Source organism: Sminthopsis crassicaudata, chromosome 4 (assembly GCF_048593235.1).
Source record: "Sminthopsis crassicaudata isolate SCR6 chromosome 4, ASM4859323v1, whole genome shotgun sequence".
NCBI lineage: Eukaryota > Metazoa > Chordata > Mammalia > Dasyuromorphia > Dasyuridae > Sminthopsis > Sminthopsis crassicaudata.
This window is the reverse complement of record NC_133620.1, coordinates 165,713,355-165,737,354: the sequence shown is the minus strand read 5'-3', so window position 1 is coordinate 165,737,354 and position 24,000 is coordinate 165,713,355. Positions and strand designations below refer to the sequence as shown.

The following is a 24,000-nucleotide window of genomic DNA, read 5'->3' as shown; positions in this document are numbered from 1 at the left end:
TTCTCTTACATGATGCTATTTTTCTAGAAGATCCCTTTTTTCTTCCGATGTTCCAAAGACCCTATTTTGATCTTTGGAGACATAGTCTTATTAACAAGTAAATGGAGTGTTTTGTATTAAGAAAAATAATTTACTTCAGTCCCAATAAAAGAACTTTTTCATTGTAAGGAAACATATATACTGATATTCTTTTTGGTAGCATAGTTTATTCTGCACCAATATGTAAGCAGAGTAGAACTCATTCAGTTAAAAGTAAAAATACCTGGGATCCATAAAAATAAGTCTTTCAAATATTTTCAAAGGGAAATTTCTGTTTTAGAATGGAAAAATAACTAGTTGGAGGGAGGAGTCTATGACTAGCCCTTTTGATGACAAGCTATCATCAGATGCCCCCATTCTCCTACCTAGAGCTGTCACACCCCTTTTCTGAAACTAACCCCTCATATCTGAAATCTTCTATTTCTGGAATCTCATAGGCTAGACACTTCCCATTTCCTGAAGAAAATGGCACTTCTCTACCACATTAGCTTCAAGAATAACAGATCAAACAGGCCTAAGCAGTACCCAGTCCTTCCTTGTAAAAAAAAAACCTGATCCTCTTGAGCTGCCCTGACACATGGAATAGAGACAGATTCAATGATTCAACCCATTGAACTGGCAAAAGTTTGGCATAATTAACTGCTAAAATCTGGGAACAGATTCTTTTGAGACCATTATGTTCTCCCTCCTCCTTAAAAGATCTCTGAGTCAAGACTCTCTAGTATGATCACTAATTTTATCCATCCTTTCTTTGCCCTTCCTCATCTCATTTTGAAAGTGTTGATTCCGACCCCAAAGTTGGAATTTATGGGCTGCTCTTATTAGGTCAATTTCTGAGCCTGTTCAGAGGAGGGCATGACTTTCCTATTGTAATCTTATTCTTCCTTTGTGTTCCCTGGAAATGGGGGTGCAAGGTGTCAATTGACTTGCCTTTAAAATTACCAAATAAAAAAGGTTTCTTACTTTCAGTTTGCTCTCATCTGGATCTTATTGCAGCAAATGAGCCCAATAACTTTTTTCTAGACATACCTTAACACATGCCAGACTAACAGAGTCTGTCTTCCAAAATAAGGATAAATGAATCAAAGATAATGTCACTGGGTAACTATGAAGCAGAGATATGTTGGTAAATAGTTGATAACTGTCTTTCCATAAAAATGTAAACATAATAAACTTTTATATTTAATATTAATCATTAACATTTTCTCCAATTGCTTCCTAAGTCTAGATAATCAATAACATATTGTCAAGCCCTAATTTGTAGCACTTGCTTATCTCTGAAGTATAAATGCTCAAACCAAAAATTTAACAATTAGTGATCCAGATAGGATTTGACTTCAGTATAACCCTCTCAGGAAATAGAGACAAAATGAAATTAAACTAAAAAAAGTTCCCATGGGTTTGCAGAGTCAGATTGAGTGTTTTATGAAATTGATTAGGTGATAACATATTTCTCATAAAGAACATTTTATAGAAAATTGTAGAAACATATAAGATTATAAAAGAAAAAAGTCAAAGATCAGTAACAATATATTTTATAAATATTACAGAATTTTAATTAAATGATTCATTGCAAGTACATAAAAGAAACATTTCAAAATATTATGTATATAAAAGGCTTCATATGACATTTTCCAGAAGAAAAACAGCTTTAAAATGACATCAATAAAAGCAACACATGTAATTGACTAGCCTAGTGAAAGGAATACTTGCTTCGCTTGTATATCTCAAAGAGAGAACACTATACCACAGGTAAATTTAATTCCATTTAGTTTATTAATACTATCCTAACATAAAAGCATTTTGAAAATGTGGAAATGTATTTGAACTGTACAGAAATCAACATTAATCACATAAAAATAATGTTATGGTGGGCATATTCTAGACACAGGGACTGAGGGAGCTTTCTTAAAGTAATAACTGGTTTTATTAAGGTAAATTAGTTCATTAATTATGCATATAAAAATAAATCTACAAGAGCAATCAGGGCTCAAATTCAGTCAGTATTCAGTAAGTATGACATACTAGCACTGTTTTGGCAGCATGCTACATAGGTATTCCACTATCACTTGCTTCTCATCTATGAAGGTCAGACTATTTTGCCTCTCGCAAGGAACCAGCGTAAAGGACTTCTCAACAACTAGTCATCAGCAAGTTGAGGAATGCTTTTTTCATTTATGAGTCTACAAGAAGTCACCTATTCTGTACCCTTAAGGTTCCAGAAACTAAATAGGTGATTTGAGCACTCAAAGTAAAACTCATCAACAGGCACATAAGGAAGGTAAAAGGAGAATTGTGAGATTGCAGACTATGTAATCTCAAAGGAGAACTGAAAGAAAAGTGGAGAGTACACACAGGCCCTTAAAGAAAAGGTAGACTTAATGTGATAGTAATTTTGCAATACTTGGGAGTAATGAAAAAAATAGTGAAAAATTGAACATAAAAAGAGACACAAACAAGCTTGGAGAAAAAAACAAACATGTAACAATTGAAAGAGAAAGAAAGAATAATAAGGTATATCAAGAAAAAAGGAAGAAAAGTGAAATGGAGTTTGCCTCAGTTTTTTTTTTAGATAAAAGATTTATTTTAATTCATTAAGAGAAATCCCAAAGTGTATAAAAAGCAGAAATTAAGTAATATAATCAATAAGTTTTTTTTTAAAAAATGAAAATCAAAATACACAAATATCTCATCTTTTCCTTATCCCCAAAGAAAGATTTCATTTCATGGAATGTTCATTTCGCTAAATGTTCTCATATATCATTTAATGTCTCTGGAAAATAGGAGAAATTGGCTGACTTGTGTTCTTTAAATGAGCTAGGAGAAAATAGGGATGGAAGTGAGTATCATAAGAAAAATAAACTGGGGAGGGGAGAGATGGAAAGGACTTCCAAATAGTCTATGACCTATGATTGCATCTTAATTATGCATTTTGACCATGGGAAACAAGAATGTAAACATATTCTGTGCTTGCCTGGCATAGAGAATATCATCAAGTACAATCAAATTATTATACATAATACCTGATGCTCACTTTGTTGCTGAAGATAAGAAAAAAAACAGTCATGTGGAGAACAAAGTTTGGAAATAAAGAGGAGGAAGATGAGGAAGAGAAGGAGGAAGAGGAGGAAGAGGAGGAGGAGGAGGAGGAAGATCCACACACAAATGGCTCTGGCTTATATGGTCTTTCAACTTCCGGAGGTAATGCTGTCATTCCTTGAATCTGAAATTAAACAAATAGAAATGAGCATCTCTTTTATAAAATATGATTAACAGTCATAAATTTTCAGGCCCTAATCGAACATCTTCATTTTGCTGATGAACAAATTAAGACCCTGGGCAGTAAAATGACTTACCCTAAAGGAGTAGTAGACTTTATAATCAGAATTCTTTCCAATGCTATATGCTTGCTAGTGACTAGTTAGAATAGAGCATCCAAACTTCTATATAGTCAGGGAGATGAACAGCCAAAAGAAATACCAAAAGCCAGCTTTGGATAAATACAGAGGCCAATTCTAATCTTATTTTTTTTTATTCCTTGTTTCTACCTTATATATCAAGTCCAAACTAGAAAGAAGATAAAAGACTCTCTCTCCTACATAATATGAAGAATTAAAGTCTTTAATGCATCAGAAAATTATAATTGGGTATCAACTATGTATAAAGTACTAGAAGTTCTCTGTCTATATCTTCAAGTTGTTGTTGTTGAGTTAAGCTATGTCTGACTCTCCATGACCTAATATGGGCTTTTCTTGGCAAAAACATGAAAGTGGTTTGCCATTTCCTTCTCCAGCTCATTTAACAGATGAGGAAATTGAGACAGATGGGGTTAAGTGACTTCCTAGGATCACATGTACCATCTCAATGTCCCAATTCCTGCATACAACAAATCAAAATGTATTTTAATTAAATTTTAATTGAGAAAAAGAACCTTTATATTCAATGATAGCTAATATTATAAGATCTTAGATTTTAAGAGCTATATAAGTGACATAGACAATAAGGGTCATAGTCACTAAGAAAGGAGTTGGAAGTTTTAAGTTCAATATAAAAAAGAACTTACTGATTGCAATAGTCCTCAAATGCAATGGGCTACTTGGGAGAAAACAAATTAATCATAATGGAATTGGTCAAGTAGAGACGGGATATATTTATTGAAGATACAATTCCTGCTTCAGGTAGGGGTCGAACTAATGAATTTTTGAATGTCTTTCCAAGTTAAAATTCCATACTTCTATAAGATTCTATTATTCCTAAAGAAGGTTGAACTTGCTGAGGGCAAGTGGGAGTAAATGGGGAAAAGATGGTAAAATTGGGATAAATGGGAGGGTTTACAATGGCAGGAAATTGCATAAGCAAAAAAAAGTGTAAAGTACAAGTGTTATCTTTAGAGGATAAGAAATGAACAAGTTTGGCATTCCTGTAGGATTTGATTAAGGATAAGGTAGATAATAAATCAATATAAAAGAGGAGTGAATCATATCATACAAAATTTAATTACCATGTTCAGAAGTGTTGCCTTTAGATAATAGGGAGTTATTGAAGGTTGTGTAAAACAATATTTTAGAAAGAGTCATTTAATGATTAGGTACAGTATGAAATTATGAAGGGAAAGACCCAGAGGAAAAGAGACAAATCAGGAATCTATTATTATAATCTAGATACAGGAAAATCTACAAAATGAACCATTCAAAATAATTTTAAAATCCAAATAGCTAGGAATTATCTGATCAGTCAATATTCAGGGTTCACATAAATTATAGTGGTTGTTTGGTCATTCAGTTGTGTCCAACTCTTTGTGACCCAATTTGGTATTTTCTTGGCAAGGATACTAGAATGGCTTGTCATTTGCTTTACTAGCTAATATTACAGATGAGGAAATTGAGACAAAGAGGATTAAAGTGACATACCTAGGGTCACATATCTAACTAACTAAGGCCAGATTTGGTCTTAGGAAGATGAGTCTAGCCATTGTATCACCTAAAACTGTCTTCTTTATAAATGCATTTTCAAAACATTCTTTGCAAAAAACAAGTAAAATACTTCTTGGAGAATATTAGAGAGATATTCATTGTTCACAGTTGGGTTGTGGCAGTGAGAAAAGATGATACTATCTAATTTAATGTATAGATTTAGTGCTATGTCAAACTTCCAAGAGTTTACTAAATAAAATAACCGTAATTTTATTTAAATGAACAAAACTCTAAGAAGTTGAAAAGAAATATTAAAATGAAGCAGAAAGGAAGGGAGCCCCACATTACCAGATGTCAGAGTATATCATAAATCAGTAATTACCCAAATAAATTTTAACCTCTATTTTTAAAAAAGATAGATAAATGGAGTAGGTTATATCAACAAAACCTAAAAACAATTAAACATAACCCAGGGACTGATAAACTAAACCACATAAATAATTGAAGAAATGATAACTTATTTTCTAGTTGGGTTGTAAAGTAGAAAGCAATTTGGCAGACATTAGGATTAAGGTAATATTCTAACCATATGCCAAAACAAGTTCCAAATTGATAAATCTGGAAGATTACCTCGTTTTAAAAAAACAACTTCTAGGATAATGGTAAAAATGATTTGAACCTATTGTTTGGAAAAGGCATTATTGATTTGGAAAAGACCTTCACATAAAACATTTTTGTTAAAGGACTGATATCAAAGATATATAGGTAATTGATACAAATAGCTGTCATTCCCATTAAATAAGCTTTAGACAAATGATAAAAATAATTCTCAAAAGAAGAAATACAAATAAAATAAACAATATTGACTTTTGTATCTGTGTTTCATTCAGGAGTCAAATGGCCTGGATACAACTCTGATTTCAGGTACATATTGTTTGAGTATTTTTAACTTGTCAGTTTCCTCCTTGTCAGTTGTTGTCAGAAAATTATTTTACAAATGTTAAAATGCTATGTAAGTGTGAGTTGTTGTTGAATCAATCAAGATTTGGTTATTATTTTGTGTTGGGAGAGAGAAAAATGATTCATTTCTGACTCAAACTTTGCATCTAAGTAACTAGTAAAATGAAAATATCATTGACAAAAATAGAGAAATCAGGAAGGATTCTTTTTGACAGGGAATAATAATGAATTTGTTTCTTAACAACAATTTAACAATCAATAAACATTAATTAAATTCTTGCTATGTGCCAGGCACATGGTCTGAGATGGGAGAATACAAAAATAGGCAAAAGTCTCTCTGTTTTTAAGGAGTTTATAATCTAATAGATTAACATGTTACATTTAAAAAGATACTGGTATATCCACTATTCAGGAAGGAATTAGAGATTGGATTGGAGTTCAAAGGAGATGTCATCATTTGGAAATGTTTCTCCCTTTATTACTGAGTAACCCTTCTCCCCAATAAAATAGTATCTTTATTCTTCATTGGAAACTTCATTTGTAGATACCTTGTGTATTCTTCATCTAACAAAAATAAGGAAAAGCTTACCGACCACTCTGCATTGTCTGTCTTAGAACATCTCACATTCACAGGTAGCCCAAGAACAAGTTTATTGAAGGAGATGCCATCTTTTTTAGACCATTTAAACTTGTTCATTGCATCCATGAAAGATAAGTTTTTATATTGCTTAGGACTCTTGATAATGAAAGGCCAAGTCCTGGAATTAAAATAGATACCCAAATTATCCATAGTCAGAGAAAAGAAAACAATAAATATTGCCCTTACCAAGGCTCTTGTTAATTTTTCAGCCATTTGAGAAATAAAATTACATGATCAGGTTCATGGGCCCAGAATCAGATGGTCTATGAACAAAACAACTAAATACAAACAAATAAAATGGATAAAAATTTGCCTCAGGTTTTTGCTCTCTCTTGTTTCCCTTAATACCAAGTTATCTTCCCTAAAATTCTATTCTAATGTCATGTAACAAATAGCATATAAGTAAATCTTGGTTCTCGAAAACACATTGGAAGAGTCCAAGCTCCTTTGGAATTATACTTTTGGGTTCTACTAAACAGGAAAAAACAAAAAACAAAAAACAAAAAAACTTTGAGTGTGAACCTAATGATGGAATTCATGTCTGCCGTACAGGACCCTGCCATCTAATCTTGGAGATCTTCACAATTAGAAGGCCAATAATTAAGTGAGATGCTGTTGGAAAAGGGTTGGGTGCTCTTGTTCTATTTTAGAAATTCAATCATATGCATGTTTTGAATCACTCTATGGATTGTTTTTTTTTTCTTTTCCTTCTCAGCAGCTGTCTATGTTAGATAAAACTTCACTCTGAAGTCTTATTCTACTAAATAAAATTACTTGAACTGGCTTATGGGCCCAGACATCGATGGTCTATGAACAAGCAGGAATCTAAACAGGAAAGAAATATGTACAAACAACAAAATGGAGAGACACAATTGGACCTATATGTTGGAAAATTATTTAGCAGAATGAAGTATGAACTAGGAAGGGGTATAACTTTTGTTAGGCAGACCTATCATAAGGCCATTGCAATGGTCCAAGCATGAAGTAAAGTTGAAAAGAGAGGAGGGTTTTAGGGAAAAGATAAGAAGTTCAGCTTTGGATTAATTGACTTTAAGATACTTACAGGATAGTCTGAAATGGAAGATTGGGGGTTAGGAGAAAGGTTTGTGCTGAATAATTCAATTTGAGAATAAGAGATTATAATTGATTCCATGGGAGCTGATGAGATTGTTGCTCTCAAAAATGCCTCTTGCACATGAAAAAGACTCTAAACCATTCAAAGCAAAGGAAATGTCCGACATATATAATCACAGTGGAATTTCACAGTCAAGTCTGAAAAGTTCCTGATATGTTTGAGCATGTTCTCACACTCCAAGGTCATAGCACTGTATTCTAGACAACACAGAAGTCAACAATGTGAATCAATTATGCTAGTGATAAGCTAAATTACCTAACTCAGATGTATCTCATTGTCAAGTCTAATTATTTTTTTTTTGTTTACTCAAAATCAGATTTAAATTTCAACCATTGTAAGGAAAGCCTTCTTTTTAATTAAGAAACATGCAGAGTTTAGATACGAAACACTAGATTTTTCAGAATGATAGTGATTTACACAATATGACACGTGAATTGAATCTATAAATGCAAGAAACACTAAAGATATATTTTCATAATACCTATTTATTTTCAGGTAAAGAAATCTACTTATAAATAATATCTTTCTTTACTCTTTAAATATGTATACATGGTCATCTGAGGCAATTCAATTTTTGACTCATCATCTTACACTTCATTTGTACAAGATCTTTTCTAGGAATCTGAAGATTAGTTTCCTGTTTATTTTTGTTCTAGACCAGTGATATTATTGTTAGGGAACTCCCAGTATAGAAATCCTTCCAATAACATAGATTGACAACTCATAAGTAGCTTATAATTTTAGAATTGTCTGAGGCAATTGTGATTTGCTGAGAGTTATAAATTTGTATTTTTTTTTTAGTGGAATCATCTTAAAACAAATGCCTGGTCTATCTATGATGTCACTCTTCATTTATGTAATTGAGTCCATTAAAAAAAGCATTATTTCTTTGAGGAGAAACAGAATAAGAATAGTAGTATGTAATTTCTGATTTTGTAATTTTTCACCTTCAGGCTCATTTTTGTTTAATGAAAGACCCCTCCTTAGTTCCTCAGGCATATTTGATAAATGAATGAAAGGGAAGAAAACATTTATTAAGTCTTTAGCATGTGCAAAGATTTATTCTAACTCCTGTGAATACTGAGAGAAAGACAAGACAATTACTGGTTTCAAGGTACTCATATATTCTCAGCTATAGAAAACACATACAGGAAGTTTTAGCTTCAAATCAGATGGAAACACCTATTGGTCCTCAAGGTGAACCAGTAGAGCAAATGGTGATACATCTTCTTTAATTCCATTTCCATCTTTTTGAGTTACTTGGTTGGCTACTGAAAACTTTAGAGTAAGGTAGCATTAAAAATACCTATCTCCAAGGAAAATCAAATCAAAATACAGAGAAATTATGCAAGATCTATATCATGATTGAATAAAAAGTTTTGTAATACACATATAATCCACTGATGATTCCACAATATTAAAATTAAGTTAAATTAACATTGGCCTTTCAGTGAACTATTTCTATTACATACAGCTCTCTTTTAAAAGTTAATAACAAATTTGGGAAAGCTTTTTTTTTTTTTAAAAAAGAACAATTTTTAAATTATATCTAGCTTTCAACAAGCTATTGTATATGTATATATATATAAAACTAGCCAACATGTATAGTAAACTACTACAAATGTCACAAAATCAAACTGTGAACTCTTTAAAAAACCACAAGAGGGCACTGGCATTGCTACCAACAGATCTGCAGCACAATTCCCTGCAGCTGAGTTTTTGCATTTCTTTTTGTTTTGTTTGCCAGTAATATCTAATACAATGCCGTCTTTTAAAAAAGTGATCAAATAAATTCAGGTTTTGTTGCTATTTCTTAAAAAATATTCCATTTTCAATCACCTTTTACATGTAAAGAACTAATGGGAAATCAGTTAGTTCAAAAGTTTAAAAAGTAGCTCACATTTATAGTGCTGTGACATGGAAAGGTGTGAATGAATTTAGCATCTCCTGCTAGCCTTTATTTCTATATAATTTTAATAATGCAGATTGAAGGAACAATAAAACAACTAAAACTAAAGGTAGAAAAATTAATATAAACAAACTCGGTCCAAAAGATGCAAAGACTCCCTTCCCTCACCCTGCTTCATTATAGGAGGAGAAGGGTAATAATAGCTGTGAAACACTATGTATTATGTCATTTTCCCCAATGTGTTAGTTATTTTACTGAATGTTTTCTTTTTTTATAACAATAAGAAATAGCTTTTGGGGAAAGGGAAGAAGGATATGTTGAGAAATATATTTTGGAAAAAGGAATCTAGTCCACATGTACAGAAATGTAGAAACAAAGGATATTGTTAAAACATTTTAAAAACTTAAATGATTATGGCTGTTTCAACAATTTTTGAGGAAAATATTGGACAAGGAGATTAGCTGCAGTCTGGGGAAGGAAATCACCTGTTGCCAGAAAATGATCTGATAATAATCATTTACTGAAGTTATCAGAATGCTGCTTCTTTCCTAATACCTAATAATGTTTTTTTTTAATTTATAAATGTGTAATCAATCAAATCATTCCACCCTACTATAAATAAGATATACTTAGATATCTTCCTTAGATATCTTTCTCTAGTGAGAACAATCAATTAGAAATATAGACAAGGCATAGATATCAGTTAGTCAATCAAAGGCTTTACAAGAAGTGAAAAATCTTGAATCAAAATTTGGATGTCTTTGAAAGTCATTGGATAATGTGAAATGATACTACTCAAGAAAGTATGTTCAAATTGATTGAGGAACTTATTCATATCCTGAACAACATGTATAAAATCAACAGGACGGTTTGGGATAAAGATTCAGACATTAGGAAGTAATTTTTCCAGCCAAGTTCTTTAGAAAGAATAACTTGGAGTTGTGTGGGTGAAAAAAAAGACCCTCAGTTTCCCTCTCCTCTCCCTTTAGTTCTGAAGATCCTAATAGTGTCCCTAGGACAGCAGTGACTAGCAGCAATATCTGTACCAGGAGCCAATTATGGACTGGAAACAACAAGGAAAAGCAAATTCAAGGTTCTATATGGAACCCAAAAGAAAAGCTGCACTATATCAAAGAGACGCATTTTTGAGGATTCCAGGAAAAGGATTTTCATTTGTGAATTACCTCTTTGCAACAAGTGATCCCTAAACTTAATCCAATTTTATTCTAGTTAGTATCTATTAATCAGAGAATATGTTATACCCTTTCCTTTTGGGGGGTGTAGGTGGGAGTGTGCCAACTATTCTTAATTAAATAAGCTTACTAAAATAACCCTTTTTCAAAACTAATTAACCCTTGCTAATTGATACTGACTGATAATCAATGAGGGGAATTGCACTAGTGGAGCCTCAAGACCTATATTATTTGGAAGCCATCAGCAACATTTGACTCTCAAGATTAAGTCTAGAATACTTTGGAGATCTGACCTTCCAATGGAGTTGAGGTTAGGAGCTTAAATCTAGAAAATTTGCTACTACAAAAGACAAGGCTTTATTCCCCCCTGCAAGTAATTTCAGGAATAAGAAAGCATATAAGAGAAGGAAGAGTTACTTATTAGGGGAAGAGTAGGAATCCTTCTTAGCTGGCTTAAATCCAGTCAAGTTTAAGGCAAGTTAAGGCAAGCCACTGAAGTTTAAATCAGGTTGTAGACCATCATATTATTTCCAGTAGACTCGCTTTTTAAAAAAATTATCACTGACTTTAGTTATAATAACTCTCTATTTCTATTACAAAGCACTTCTCTTAGAATAGCTTTTTGAGGGGAAAATGCAAATAATATCATCTTCATTTGACATTTGAAGAAATTGAGATACAGACAAGTTGCCAATAGTCACACAAGAAGGGGTAGTAGTGAAGTTCATGGGGGAAAAAAAAAAAACTGATACAAAGACAGAACTTGTATTAAAATCACCATTTTGCCATTCACTTCTATAACCTTGAGCAAAACTCAGCCTCTCTAGGCCATGGTTTCCTCATTTGTAAAATTAAAGGATCAGGCTAGATGGCTTTAGGTCCTTTCCAACGGTCAATCTATGATCATGTCATTACCAAGTATTCAAACTTAGAGTTTTTGACTCCAAACCCATTGTTATTTTCTTTTTATCAAAATGCTTTCTTCTCATGAGATTCCTGCTTATAATTCTCTAGACATAGGTATTTTATAATGGAAAAGGGAGGGAAGGATGGTTTAAACAACCACTTTTCTAACTCATCATCTGTTTCATTTTGTGATCACTAAAAGTTTTTAGTGTTCAGTGGAATCTTGCTATATTTTTGTAAGACAGAGAATTAATGTCTCCCTCCCTTTGCCCCTCATTAGATAATGCAATTGAGATAGGAATGAGTGGTCATTTTTTTTTATCCCCCGCTAGCTGATCCTAGGGGACTGGGAACTATTAACTTTAAAACAGAGCAACTAGTTTTAAATGAAATGAAAAACATTGAACAGCATTTTTTGCCACATTAGGTTACACAGCATTCCTTTTTAATAGCTTATTTAAAAAAAATAGGGAGGGCCTTAAACCACACTAGTAGTGTTCCTTTGAGTTAGAAGAAGAAGAAAAAATGACCCATCTATTTTCTTTCCTTTAGATCTTTCAGCCAGCACCATATTGGTTTGGACTTTACCATTAATTATGTCACTGTGATGATGAAGTAAAACCCAATCTCTGATTTAGAGCCCTAATGTGTTTTTCAAAAAAGAGGCTCTTTTTTATTCATGTTTGGTAGGACTAAATAAATTTAGCCATGATGATGAATGGTTGATGTGGGCAATGTCATTTCAAAACTGACCTTGTTCTGTGAGGCCCTTCCCACTTTCTTCCAGTCATGCAAAGACCATTTTCTGCAATGCTACTTAAGTATCATATTTCTCAAGCACAGTAATCTGAAAATCATTGATACTTTGGGACATTTGGATATGAACATGGCATTTTTAAGGAATGGAAACCAAACATATCTAGAGGCTCCAAATGGCTCAGGATTCAGAAGAAAATTATGTCATAGAACTTGACACAAAACAACTATCTTGTATTACAGACCTTTTTCTTTTGTTTACAACAATTAAAAAAGCCCTTCATTCTTTTGGATAAGTTTGGGTATTCCTGCTTCCTAAAAGTTCAGTAAATTATATTTATATATATTTGATGAGAGTGAAAACCATCAACAGTCTAAATACAAGACCATGAGCTAGTCCTAGAGAGCTACACTGTTAAGCATGATCTTGAGAGAAACACCCGGAATTCTTCAACTTTTTTTTTTTTTCTGTCCTGGATCCTTTTGTCTCTCTGGTTAAACCTATAGATCCCTTCTCAGAATGACATTTAAATTTATAAAATAAAATGCACAATATTACAAAGAAAACCAATTATATTGGGAAAATTATCAAAAAATCAAAAAGAAAAAAAAGAAAGTTCATAGACCCCAATTTAAAACAAAAAACAAAAAACAAAAAAAAAACAAAAAAACCTGCTGTTGGAAGTAATAAGATCTTGCCAGTTATAGAATCTTTGGCAAATCATGAGCATAAGTTTTAAAATGGATATAATGATATTTACAGAAGGGAGACTCAGTAAATAGATGGCTGGTGTTATATTAGAGTTAGGGAGATATAATGTGATTAGAGGTAAATCACTTAACCTCTCTCTCAGTAGCACCCTAGGAAACTCTTTGAGTTATAAGTTACACAGGAATTGCCAATCTGCATCCAAGGAAATATAAACATGAGCTACTGTTTTCACTTTGTTTAATAGCTCCATGCTACTGATCCTGGGATCACTGTGTAATTACAAAGAATTTTCACATCAGAGATCCTTGTTCATTTTCCAGTAGAGTACATCATTTACTAATGATAAGTTCATCAAAGAGAAAAGATAACCAGGACATCAGAAGATAGTACAAGAGAGAAGAGTCAAGACTCCAGTAGACAGTCTCTGAAGTCTGTTGAGAAGTTAGAGGAGAGAAAGGAAGATAACAACTGAGGGCAGTTAATGTCTGCATTTGGGGTAGCCAGAATCTGCTAATTGCAGATCAAACACACTTGCAAATCAAAGCAAGCACCGTCAGATCTTAGGGAAAGCCCCGGGGGAAAAAAAAAAAAAAAAACAAGGAAATATAACAAGAAAACTTTGCTCAGGAACCTTGAACAAAAGAGGCTGCTGCTATGAAGAGTCCCAGCAGACCAACAGTATACTAAAGCTTCTGGCTAAGAGAGCTAAAAACAGTGACAAGAGAACTTAGGATCCCAGTGTCATTAAGTATGGAAGAGAGACAGGAATGGTACAATAAACTGTAGGAATTGCAATTTAAAATTGACAACACTCTATACAAAATGCAGTAAGGTTTCCTATAGAGTGAAACCTATTAGAGATAGCTGGTTGCTGGAAGGGAAGAAGTGATTCAAGGAAAATACAAAGGGAAAAATGAATTCCTATAGGAGACTTAGGAGTTTGAGGGAAAGAGAATGTGCTATAGAGATGAAAGAGGGACAAAAGGACTATTTTGGGAAGTTCATTAGATTTTTCAGGCAAAGTCCAAGGAAAAAACAACAAACAACAACAACAACAACAACAACAACAACAACAACAGCAACACAGTAGTGAGCTCCTTGATGGCAGGACCTGAATCTTAACTTTTTATTTTTATGTTTTGATCTAGAGAGCTTAACTTACTGCCAAGCATATTGTAAGTACTTAATAAATGCTAATTGAATGAGTAACATCATAGGTTTGAAGATTTTCCCATATGTGGTGAAATCTAGCTGGGAAAGGAAAAAATAGTTTATGTTTAAAATGGATACAGATATAACATAAATATAAAAAGTCATTCTTTTTTTTAAAAGATGAAATCAAATATTTTTCACAAATGTGAGTAGAAGACAGATATGGAGAAATGAAAAAATAATTTTTAAAAGGTGAAGTTTTTTTGTCTATTTGTTTAAGCAGTGACAAGAGAAAAATAAAGGGATAGAACAGTTGCTTATAGTAAAAGGAACAATGGTTACATATTTTAGACACTAAAAGGAGCTATTCAACTAATTTTATTTTTTTCTCTAACAATAATAACTTAAAAATATTATTATATGAGAAGAATGGATCAAAATTATGAAAAACAGAATAGTAGATAGTAAAAGAAGACCTAGCAGCCATTAATGAGATGAAGTAACCATAGCCCATATGAACAGCATGGAGAAAGAATTTATAGGTATCACTATTAAGTTTCTATTAATGAGCCATAAAAAACCTTGGAGAACAAGAAATTTCCTATTTACCTGTTAGCTTGATTTTTTAAGAAAGGGGAAAGAAACTGTATTTTAAAAGTATTCACTGAAGATTTTAACATTACTTCCTGGCAAAATAAAATTATAGAACATGATTTAAGGGATGTTTTTTGATCCCTTAAATTTGAAGTAGTAATTAACTGGCACTTAATACCAAATGATTTCATCAAGAATAGAGCAATTAAACTTATTTCCTTTTCAGGACAGAATCACTAGAATGGTGAATCAAGAGCATATCACAAACATGGTTTAATATTAGGAAGATATTTGAATTAAGTTTCTTTCATGTAATAATCTTAGATATTAGATGGAGAAGGATAGTTTAGATGATAGTATCAATAGTTAGATTTAGAGAAATCTTCAGCAGAATGCCTGTAGTATCTGTTATTGGCCCTCCTGTGTTCAACACTATTATCAGTATCCTGAATGAAAGTATACATGGCATGCTTATCAAAGATCTGAGGGAAATCACTATCACTCTGATAATAGAATCAGAATTTAAGACAAAATGTGTTGCCTAGAAAAATCAGTTCAATGAAATTAAATAAAATTTAATATATAAACTTTTTAACTTATAAATGTGCATCAGGAAACAGAAGTCATAGTTTAACAGAAAGAAGTTCACATGAAAAAGACTGGCAAGTTTTAGTACCACAAACTCACTTCAAATTCCATATCAAATGTTCTTATGAACTAATTGTTTTAGAGACTTACAAACTCATATTGGTCAGACACAATATATATTGGTCCTGACATAGTGATGTTATGTTGGTCCTCTTCAATTGTGAAGTACAGCAATCAAGAGATAACAATGCAACAAAGCTCCTATTGTTAAATCCCTTCTAATTTTAAATCTCTGCTCCTGTGATACTAAGAACAAGGATTTGACTTATTTTACTTTCTTCCAGAAGGCAGAATTAGGAAGAATGGACATAAGTTGTAGAGAGGTAGATTTAAGCTGCCTCTCATTTCTAATTATGGGAGTTGTCCAAAAGAGGAATCCACTGTTACTGAAGATGGTAAATTGCCTATCCCTGAAAGACTCTAAGTAAATCATTATTTTTCAGGAACACTTTCTTTTGGTAGTGGTGATGTAGATTCCTGTTCAGATATAGATTGGACTAGATGATCTCAAAGGCTTCTACAAACCCAAGATTCTATGAAATACTGCTATTACAATCCACAATTTATAATGTTGTTCAGAAGTGACTTTTGCTTTTAGGGATTCACATCAGGAAAAAATCATAATCCTTTTTCAATATCTCTTTTTTATGAAGTCTTGCCTTTGTCAAGATAAAAAGAACCCTATATCAAGCATGACTTCATGAACTCTGAATCTTGTGATCTGATTGTTAATCCTGCCAATTCATAATGAATGAATTTCATTCTCTGGAAATATTTTGAGCTCAGTTGTGAACTATTTTTTTTAAATGCTCATTTTTTTACTTTGCCCTAGGACTGCATTTCTTTCTTCTTGTATGTCCCATATATCCCATTTGTACAGAATTTTAGAGTAGGAAGTGTTCTTAGAGAGCATTTAGTTTAACTCTCTTGTTTTATAGCTTAGTAAACTGAGACTCCACAAGAGGAGATGGTTCAGGTTACCAAGATATAGGCTTCTATTTGTAATATGAGGGAATAGTCTTAAAGAATTGATGTGACTAAATCATCTGAAGTCAGGATTTGAACTCAACATTTCTATATCAATACCTACCACTGATCTTACTTCAAGCACAGTTTCCAACATGTGGTTTGCTGACTACCTCTCCCCCAGCTACTAGTGCTTGTCTTCACCAAAATACTTTTGTTTTAAACTTTGTATATGCTTAAATGAGTATGTATTCCTTATCCCAACATAATGCAGGCATCTTGAGAGTGGGCTTTTTTCAATGTTCTTTCTGTATATTGTTCCAGAACTAGTACAGTGTCTGACATGATAGGTAATAAATTAATGTTTATTGATTCAGTATTCCTCTTAATTATTTATATGTAATTTTATTAGCATTGCTGATATCTATCAAATTAACTTCTAAAGAGCCTAATATAAATGGTACTTGAATGTTTGTCACATTAAAAAAAATACTATTATTATAAAGAAAAAAACCTTGAAGTCATCAAATATGTAGACAGACCTATTTTCATGCTCAAGACAAACTAAAACCTAATCTGAATCTAAATCTCCAAAGAAGACCACTTCCCTTGCTATTACATTCCAGGACTTAATGACCCTTACTTTGAAGAACTCCTTATGGCTAACCAAAACTCTGAAGTCCAGTTTTTCTTTTTCTGTTTTATATGGCAAAAGATACCAGCTGTGAAACATGTGAGATCACTCTTCCAGATGTTCCTTCTACTGGTATAAAAATGATGGAACATCAAAGCCAAAAACCATGACTGGATAATAGAGCCAATACAAAAATTAAGCTCACTTGGAGCTGTACTAAGATAGAGAACCATTGGACCTTGGACTACTTACGTGACTGGCCTGTAGATCTCCTTAACACCAATGAACTGAAGTTGTTCCATAATGTCTGGAATACTTGCACATCGAGTAAGATTGATTCTTGGGTAGTAGAGTAGATATGAGAGACACATTTCACTTCTAGTGCTTAGTCCACCCTAAAAATGGAGTAATTTCAGTTAAAGTACAATTAATAACATCTATTATTTATTAGTTGTGGTTGAGGGATAGATAACACATGAAACAATATCCTATAGTCCCTGCTAACACTAAGAAATATTGAAGATAAAAAATATCCTTAATGTAATTTTGGTTTTCTGAGTTGCCATTCATAATTATCAGGAATAGTGCCTATGCCTATTACAAGATCAAATTGTATTCATTGATCTAGTAACTTTTCTAAACTGTGTGGCCAACTTGATGAGTTCAGGAAACAATTCCACCAATCACCTGAATAAATCTGTCTCTAATAGAATAGATAACCAAATTTAAAATTTCATAACTATAAAAGTAGGAGTTTTTGCATCGTTGGTCAACAACACAGAATTTGAACTCAGTTAAGCTTAGAAAGGGTATGGGAGAATAATTCACCTCACTTCATCCAAATAATTCATCTTAACTTTAGCTCTGATTTCAGGAATCACAAGTCTAACCTAAATGTATCTAAGAAGAACACAGAGAAAATTATTATAGGCTATCTATAAATCTATCTTAGTAACTTACAAGTAGTAATGCTATTTAGTTACAAATGAATGTGGGATAATGTGCAACAGTTTTTATAAAATGCAAAAACACACAGGAGCTCATTATTTGTTAAATTAGTAAATAATATATTCCTTTTTTCAAACTTTTCTTTTTTTTTTTTTTTTTTTTTTTTTTTGGCAATGTAGTTGGGGATAAGAATCCAAGGTCACACACTAGTGAGTCTCAAGTATCTGAGACCTGATTTGAATTCAGGTCACCCTGATTCTGGGCCAGAGCTCTATCCACTGCACCATCCACTACCCCATTCTTTCAGATTTCTTTATATGTTTGCTAAATGTTAATAAAATCAAATTTCGGCCCAATTTATTCAGAATTGTTCAGAATTTCAATTAGAAGAGACTTAGAACTGCTTTACTCAATTGGGCACAGAAAGTTCTCTGATTTGTTTTCTGTTATCACATGTTACATATTTCACATGAGGCAGGATGGCAAAATGAATAGAACTTGACTCAGAAAAACCTGAATTTAGATATCATTTTAGACAATTATGAAAGAGCCTACTGATATCAGAATTTCTCAGTCTCAGTTTCCACATCTGAAAAATATTGATCTCTCTTTTTGTATCTTTCTCTGTCTCTCTGTCTCAGTCTACTATCTTTTTCTGACTGCCCACAAAAACCCCAAACCCCAAACCTAGAAATCTACTCCTCTAAAGGAAGTCCTAGCTGTTTCTAACACTCCAGCTCTTAGAATCTGTGCACATCTTAGTTCCCCAGAGATATAGACAATTTGTTGCTTAGACACTTAAGTTACTATTCTCCTTACATGTTATAATGAGAGCAGAAGGTGTAAATGGTTCACATCCCCCTCTCTTACAAAAAAAAAAAAAAAAGCGCTATGAATAAATACACTGTTATTGTTACAAAGAGTATATAAGGCCAACTTTTGGAATCATTTTCACAAAATCAGTCCCCTTTAGTAGCTTTCCTTCTTAGACTTAGGATTCTGAGACTATAGAATAAAAAGAAAAATCAAGGATTAACTTTACAAGGATTGAACTTGTTCTTATTAACATCCGGGTGCTCTAATACACTGAATTAATGACCAAAGATATGAAAAATATATGCACTAGCTTTTTATAAAAAGTTATACTATCAAATAATTTCATCCTCATAACACAATTGCATTTATTGGTTTGAATTTTAATAAGAATTTAATGCATTTTGCTTCATTTTTTATGGTAATGTAAAGTTTATGCCTTCTTTTCCAACCAACTCAACCTAGTTAAAATAATTGCTTACCCATGTCATGCGTACACGATCTCTTGTATTATAGCAGCATTCTGTGATTAAGTTGTCACCCTAAAACAGAATTAGAATTGTCCATATTTAAAGTTTTACATTGCTTTTAAAAAATCAGATCTGTTGGTAACAAAGGCAGGACTTCAAGAGAATTAGCTGCAGATGCTATAACTTTTTCTATATTTAATATCAATCTTTCAAATGTCCAGGTGCTGTGCTACAAAATATAGTATGGATATAATATAAAAATTTATTTCAATACTTCCCATGCTTTGGGTCACATTGCAAAACTCAAATACATTACTAAAAAGCATTAAAATCCTATTAGGTAGCAAATAGACCACAGATACAGATATGGAATATGTCATACTATTAAATTGATGAAAATGTTTCCATTGAAAACAAATAACAAAAAAAGAATATAACATTTTTATTTCTAAAATTCCTCTATGTTTTTCTTTCTAAAATTTCTCAATGACTTAGTGTTGTTATGAAGTGGACTCTTCATAGGTTGAGTATGCATGTATATATTTTATATGTGAAATATATATTTGAATATATGAATATATATGTAGCATATATTATCTGCCTATGCAAATAAAAGGACTAATCAAACATTTGATTGATATAATTCTTCATAAGTTTAAGTCATTGGGACTTCCATATTGTTCTAAGGAAAAGGATAAAGATATGCATACCGGCAAGATAGTTCTTTCTTCCTTTAAATATTGAAACTCCTGGAAATTGAAGTCAAAGTTATCATCATAAGCAAGTAGCTTCAGTTCCTCCCCTTTACGGAAATGGCGCATCCTGATACCTCTACCAGCAAGATGTGCATGGAGAAGAACAGCAAATACATGAATTCCACTTGGTTTTTCAGCTTCTAGGGCCTAAGCGAGAACACCCCCCCCAAAAAAAAATCTCATCAACATTTTTGAAAGCAAAAGCAAACAAATAAAAATGTTCAGTGAGAAGCTATTTAGTTAGTGTCTTCTATATTTATTGTTCTGGATGCTAGATAACAAAAATATGAAAGCTCATATCTTCAGGGAGCATACATATTCTACTGGCCAAAAACAAATGGAAGTTTGAGGTGGTTTGTAGTAATGAAAGCTTAAAGAAAAAGTTGGCAGGGAGAAAAAATTAAGGTAGAATGAATAAATGCTTGAATAGCCACAATGCCATTCTAAACTGAGATTATCCAGGACTATTCTTTGTGTTTCAGCACAAGCAATTTTAACTCAAGAAATTTGTTTAGCTCAGTATTATTCATAATTATTTTAAAAAGTTATGCCCCAACTTTACAGAGCTTTCATTTATAAAAGTCTCTTCAAATTACTAAATTCGAGGAAAACAACAATTTATTTTAAAAAAATTAACATTCTTCTTTCCTTCTGGTAAAGAAGAAAAAGGGAAGAAGGGAATAGAGAGTAGGGGAATTGAGAAACAAAGGAAATGGAAAAAGAGAAGAGAGATTCAAAAAGAGAAGGGGGAATGAAGAGGGGCTATGTAAACAAGAACAAGATTACAAGGAAACATAAAATAGTACTCTGTAATTGATATTAAGAAAATAAGTGGAAAGTCCAAGTCCTTGAGTTCAGCCCAGATCTTTTTTCCTAATTAGTGTATGATCACTTGGTCTTCCAAGATAGAATGAGGAAACACATTTTAGGATTTCAGAGACAGATAAAAGAGCCCAATGCATTTCTTAAACTACCATCACATTATCAAAAAGAGATGAGTTGCCTTTACAATAGATCTATTAGAAATGGACCCCCAATTCATAAATAAATTTCACTTAAAAAGTATACTCTTAATATTGAAGCAAAGATATTTAGCAATAGCTTAATTCAGAGCTTTTGCTGTAATGTTTGTTCCTTGAATGTTGTTTAACCATGTACTTTTCTGAGAATGTTAGTTAATGCAAAAAGTTGTTTTAACTAATGAAGTCAGATAAGAGACATACCTCCTCAAGGCATTCCAGAGTGCAATGACCCTCTGATCTAAATTCAGGCATTCCTGGAGGGATGTTATGGAAGAGACTGACCCAGAGACCTGCTTCAATTATCCCAGCATCATATTTCCTTAAAATGGTGGTATGAAAGAACCTCAGTCCAGAACTATCTATCAAGCCTGTAATAAAAGCACATGATGGAAAGTGAGTTTGACCCTGTAAAAGAAAAAATAAAAATGCCATTACTCTCTAATCTATTAAGCTGGGTTCATTAGTTTTCTGCAATGAAAAGTCTTCAATGAAGGAATAAAGCTGGCAATACATGAAAGCATTGTAAGAATTGAAAAGCCCTAATTAAAAGGCCAGTCATTAGTGGAAAGCTAGACAGACTATTCTGCAACTAACACTACCTTAACCGCCGTCAAACTTCATAGTAAATTATGGAAAAATCTGAGTCACCTACCTGGTATGCCACAATCCTCTAAAATGAAGACCAAATATTAATTTAAAGGTCGTTCATCTGAACTAATAATAATTCAAAGTAGGTTCTTCTTAATTTTGAACTGACACAACAATTTCAAAATAAAAGTAAATAACTCCAGCTCTGCAACTGATTTGCTAATTATCAAAAATAAAAATAAACAACAACAACAACAACAATAACAACAACAACCACTATCCAAAGTGGTTTTAATTCCACCCCCCTTTTTTGACTCATTTTCAAACTAAGACCCTTTGACATTTCACAAACTATCATGATGAAATTCATTGATTTTGTGTGTGTGTGTGTGTGTGTGTGTGTGTTGAGGCTGATCTCATAGAGTATCTATAAGTGACTGTATATGAAATTGATTAAAGTCCAAAGGATTCTAATAAATATTTTAAAATAACATGTGTTTTGTCTAATTCAATAAAACATAGTTTAATAGGAATTATTTTTAAATGTTATGTCTAATTAAATTTTCTAATTTAATGAAAAAACATTTCTGGCTTTCATTGATTATTAAAAATCCTTCCAAAATGTTAGTCTTTTTTTCCTATTTTAGGGAGAACAGTATGCTGAATAGAAGGCACTCTCTTTTATCACAGGAAATTGTTGTGCCTCTTTGAAAATCAATTATAGAGGAAAAAATATGGAGCTTAATATACTAACTGTTGGATGTACTTATTCTACAGTTACTTTGGAATTATCTATTAGTGTTATCAATTTTATTTAAATAAACCACTGGCATGAGCTTATATAATTGTATTTTGTTTCTTTCCCTTACATCTATTATGAATTGATCCAATTTGGCTTTTTAAAAAATTTCCCCCAATTTGTGATTTATTTTAACTTATTTTATTTTTTTAGTTTTGAGTTCCAATTTATCTGTCCCCCTTCCATCTCTTCTAACAACTACTGAGAAGGCATTATCAATTTTTATATGAAATCATGCAAAATATTTTCATATTAGTCATATTTCCAAAAAAGAAACAGAGAAAATAATTCTTCAAATTACATTCTCTATAAATGAATACTATTTTTCACTAGACCTTTCAAACTGTCTTGATCTTTGTATTAATCTAATTCCTTTGCAGTGGATCATCACAACAATATTGCTGGTAATGTGAACAATGATTTCCCAGTTTGTTTACACCACTTTGTATCAGTTCATATAAGTCTTACCATGGTTTTTTTCTTTTTCTTCTGAAATTACTCCACTTTGTCATTTCTTGTAGCACAATAGTATTCTATCATAATCATATGCCACAACGTGTTTAGCTATTCCCCAATTTATAAACATTTCCTCACTTTTCAATTCTTTGCCACCACAAAAAGAACTGCTATAAACATTTTTGTATGTATAGGTTCTTTATCTTTTTCTCTGAACTCTTTGGAATACAGACCTATTAGTGTTACTGCTGGGTCAAAGACTACGCACAATTCCACAGCTCTTTGGACATAGTTCTGAATTGCTCTCCAGAAAGTCTTGATAAGTTCCCATAAGTCCACCAACAATTCATTAATTAAGCTATTATTCTCTGGCATTTGTCATTTTGGAAGGTATATGTGGCAATCAGAGTTGCTTTAATTTGAATTTCTCTAATAAACAATGATTTAGAGTATTTTTCAAATGACTACAAATAGTTTTTATTGCTTCTTATTAAAATTGCCTAATCATATCCTTTGATGAGGATCAATTGGGAACTGTTGTTTTTATAAATTTGACTCACTTTAAAATTACTTCGTTGTCTATGGTATCTTTTAGCAAAATATATTCTGCCTGATCATCTCTTTTAATTAAACTTACTTTTGCTTTTGCTCCAAGATCATGATTTGCTATCCCTGACTTCTTAAAATTCTACTTTAGCTGAAGCATTCTGCTCCAATCCTTTATTTTAACACTGTGTGTGTTTTCCTGTTTCAAGTGTTTCTTATATACAACATATTGTTGGATTCTGATTTCTAATCCAGTTTACTATCTACTTCCATTTTATGGATTAACAGAATAGGAATAGGAATTCACATTCACAGTTATGATTGCTAACCATATATTTCTCTCTATCCCATCATCTTTTATTTATTCTCCCTCTCTTTTTATTTTGCCCTTCCTCAAGTCTATTTTGCTTTAAGAAAAAAAAAAAAAAAAAAAAAGCATTCCATTC

The 24,000-nt window shown here is 32.2% G+C and overlaps 1 protein-coding gene across 2 annotated transcripts in view; it reads right to left on the bottom strand.

Annotated features, from left to right (window-relative positions):
• Positions 1-1,572: 1,572 nt before the first annotated feature.
• MOXD1 (monooxygenase DBH like 1) overlaps positions 1,573-24,000 on the bottom strand; it is a 120,524-nt gene continuing 98,096 nt past the window's right edge. For both annotated transcript variants that reach the window (XM_074309816.1, XM_074309815.1), the window contains 6 exons: positions 21,367-21,533; positions 20,099-20,290; positions 19,401-19,460; positions 17,410-17,552; positions 6,502-6,670; positions 1,573-3,262 (listed from right to left, as the gene is read on the bottom strand). In XM_074309816.1, coding sequence (XP_074165917.1) covers positions 3,050-3,262; positions 6,502-6,670; positions 17,410-17,552; positions 19,401-19,460; positions 20,099-20,290; positions 21,367-21,533 — 944 coding nt within the window. In that variant the 3' untranslated portion in view covers positions 1,573-3,049. The remainder of the gene's footprint in view (positions 3,263-6,501; positions 6,671-17,409; positions 17,553-19,400; positions 19,461-20,098; positions 20,291-21,366; positions 21,534-24,000) is intronic.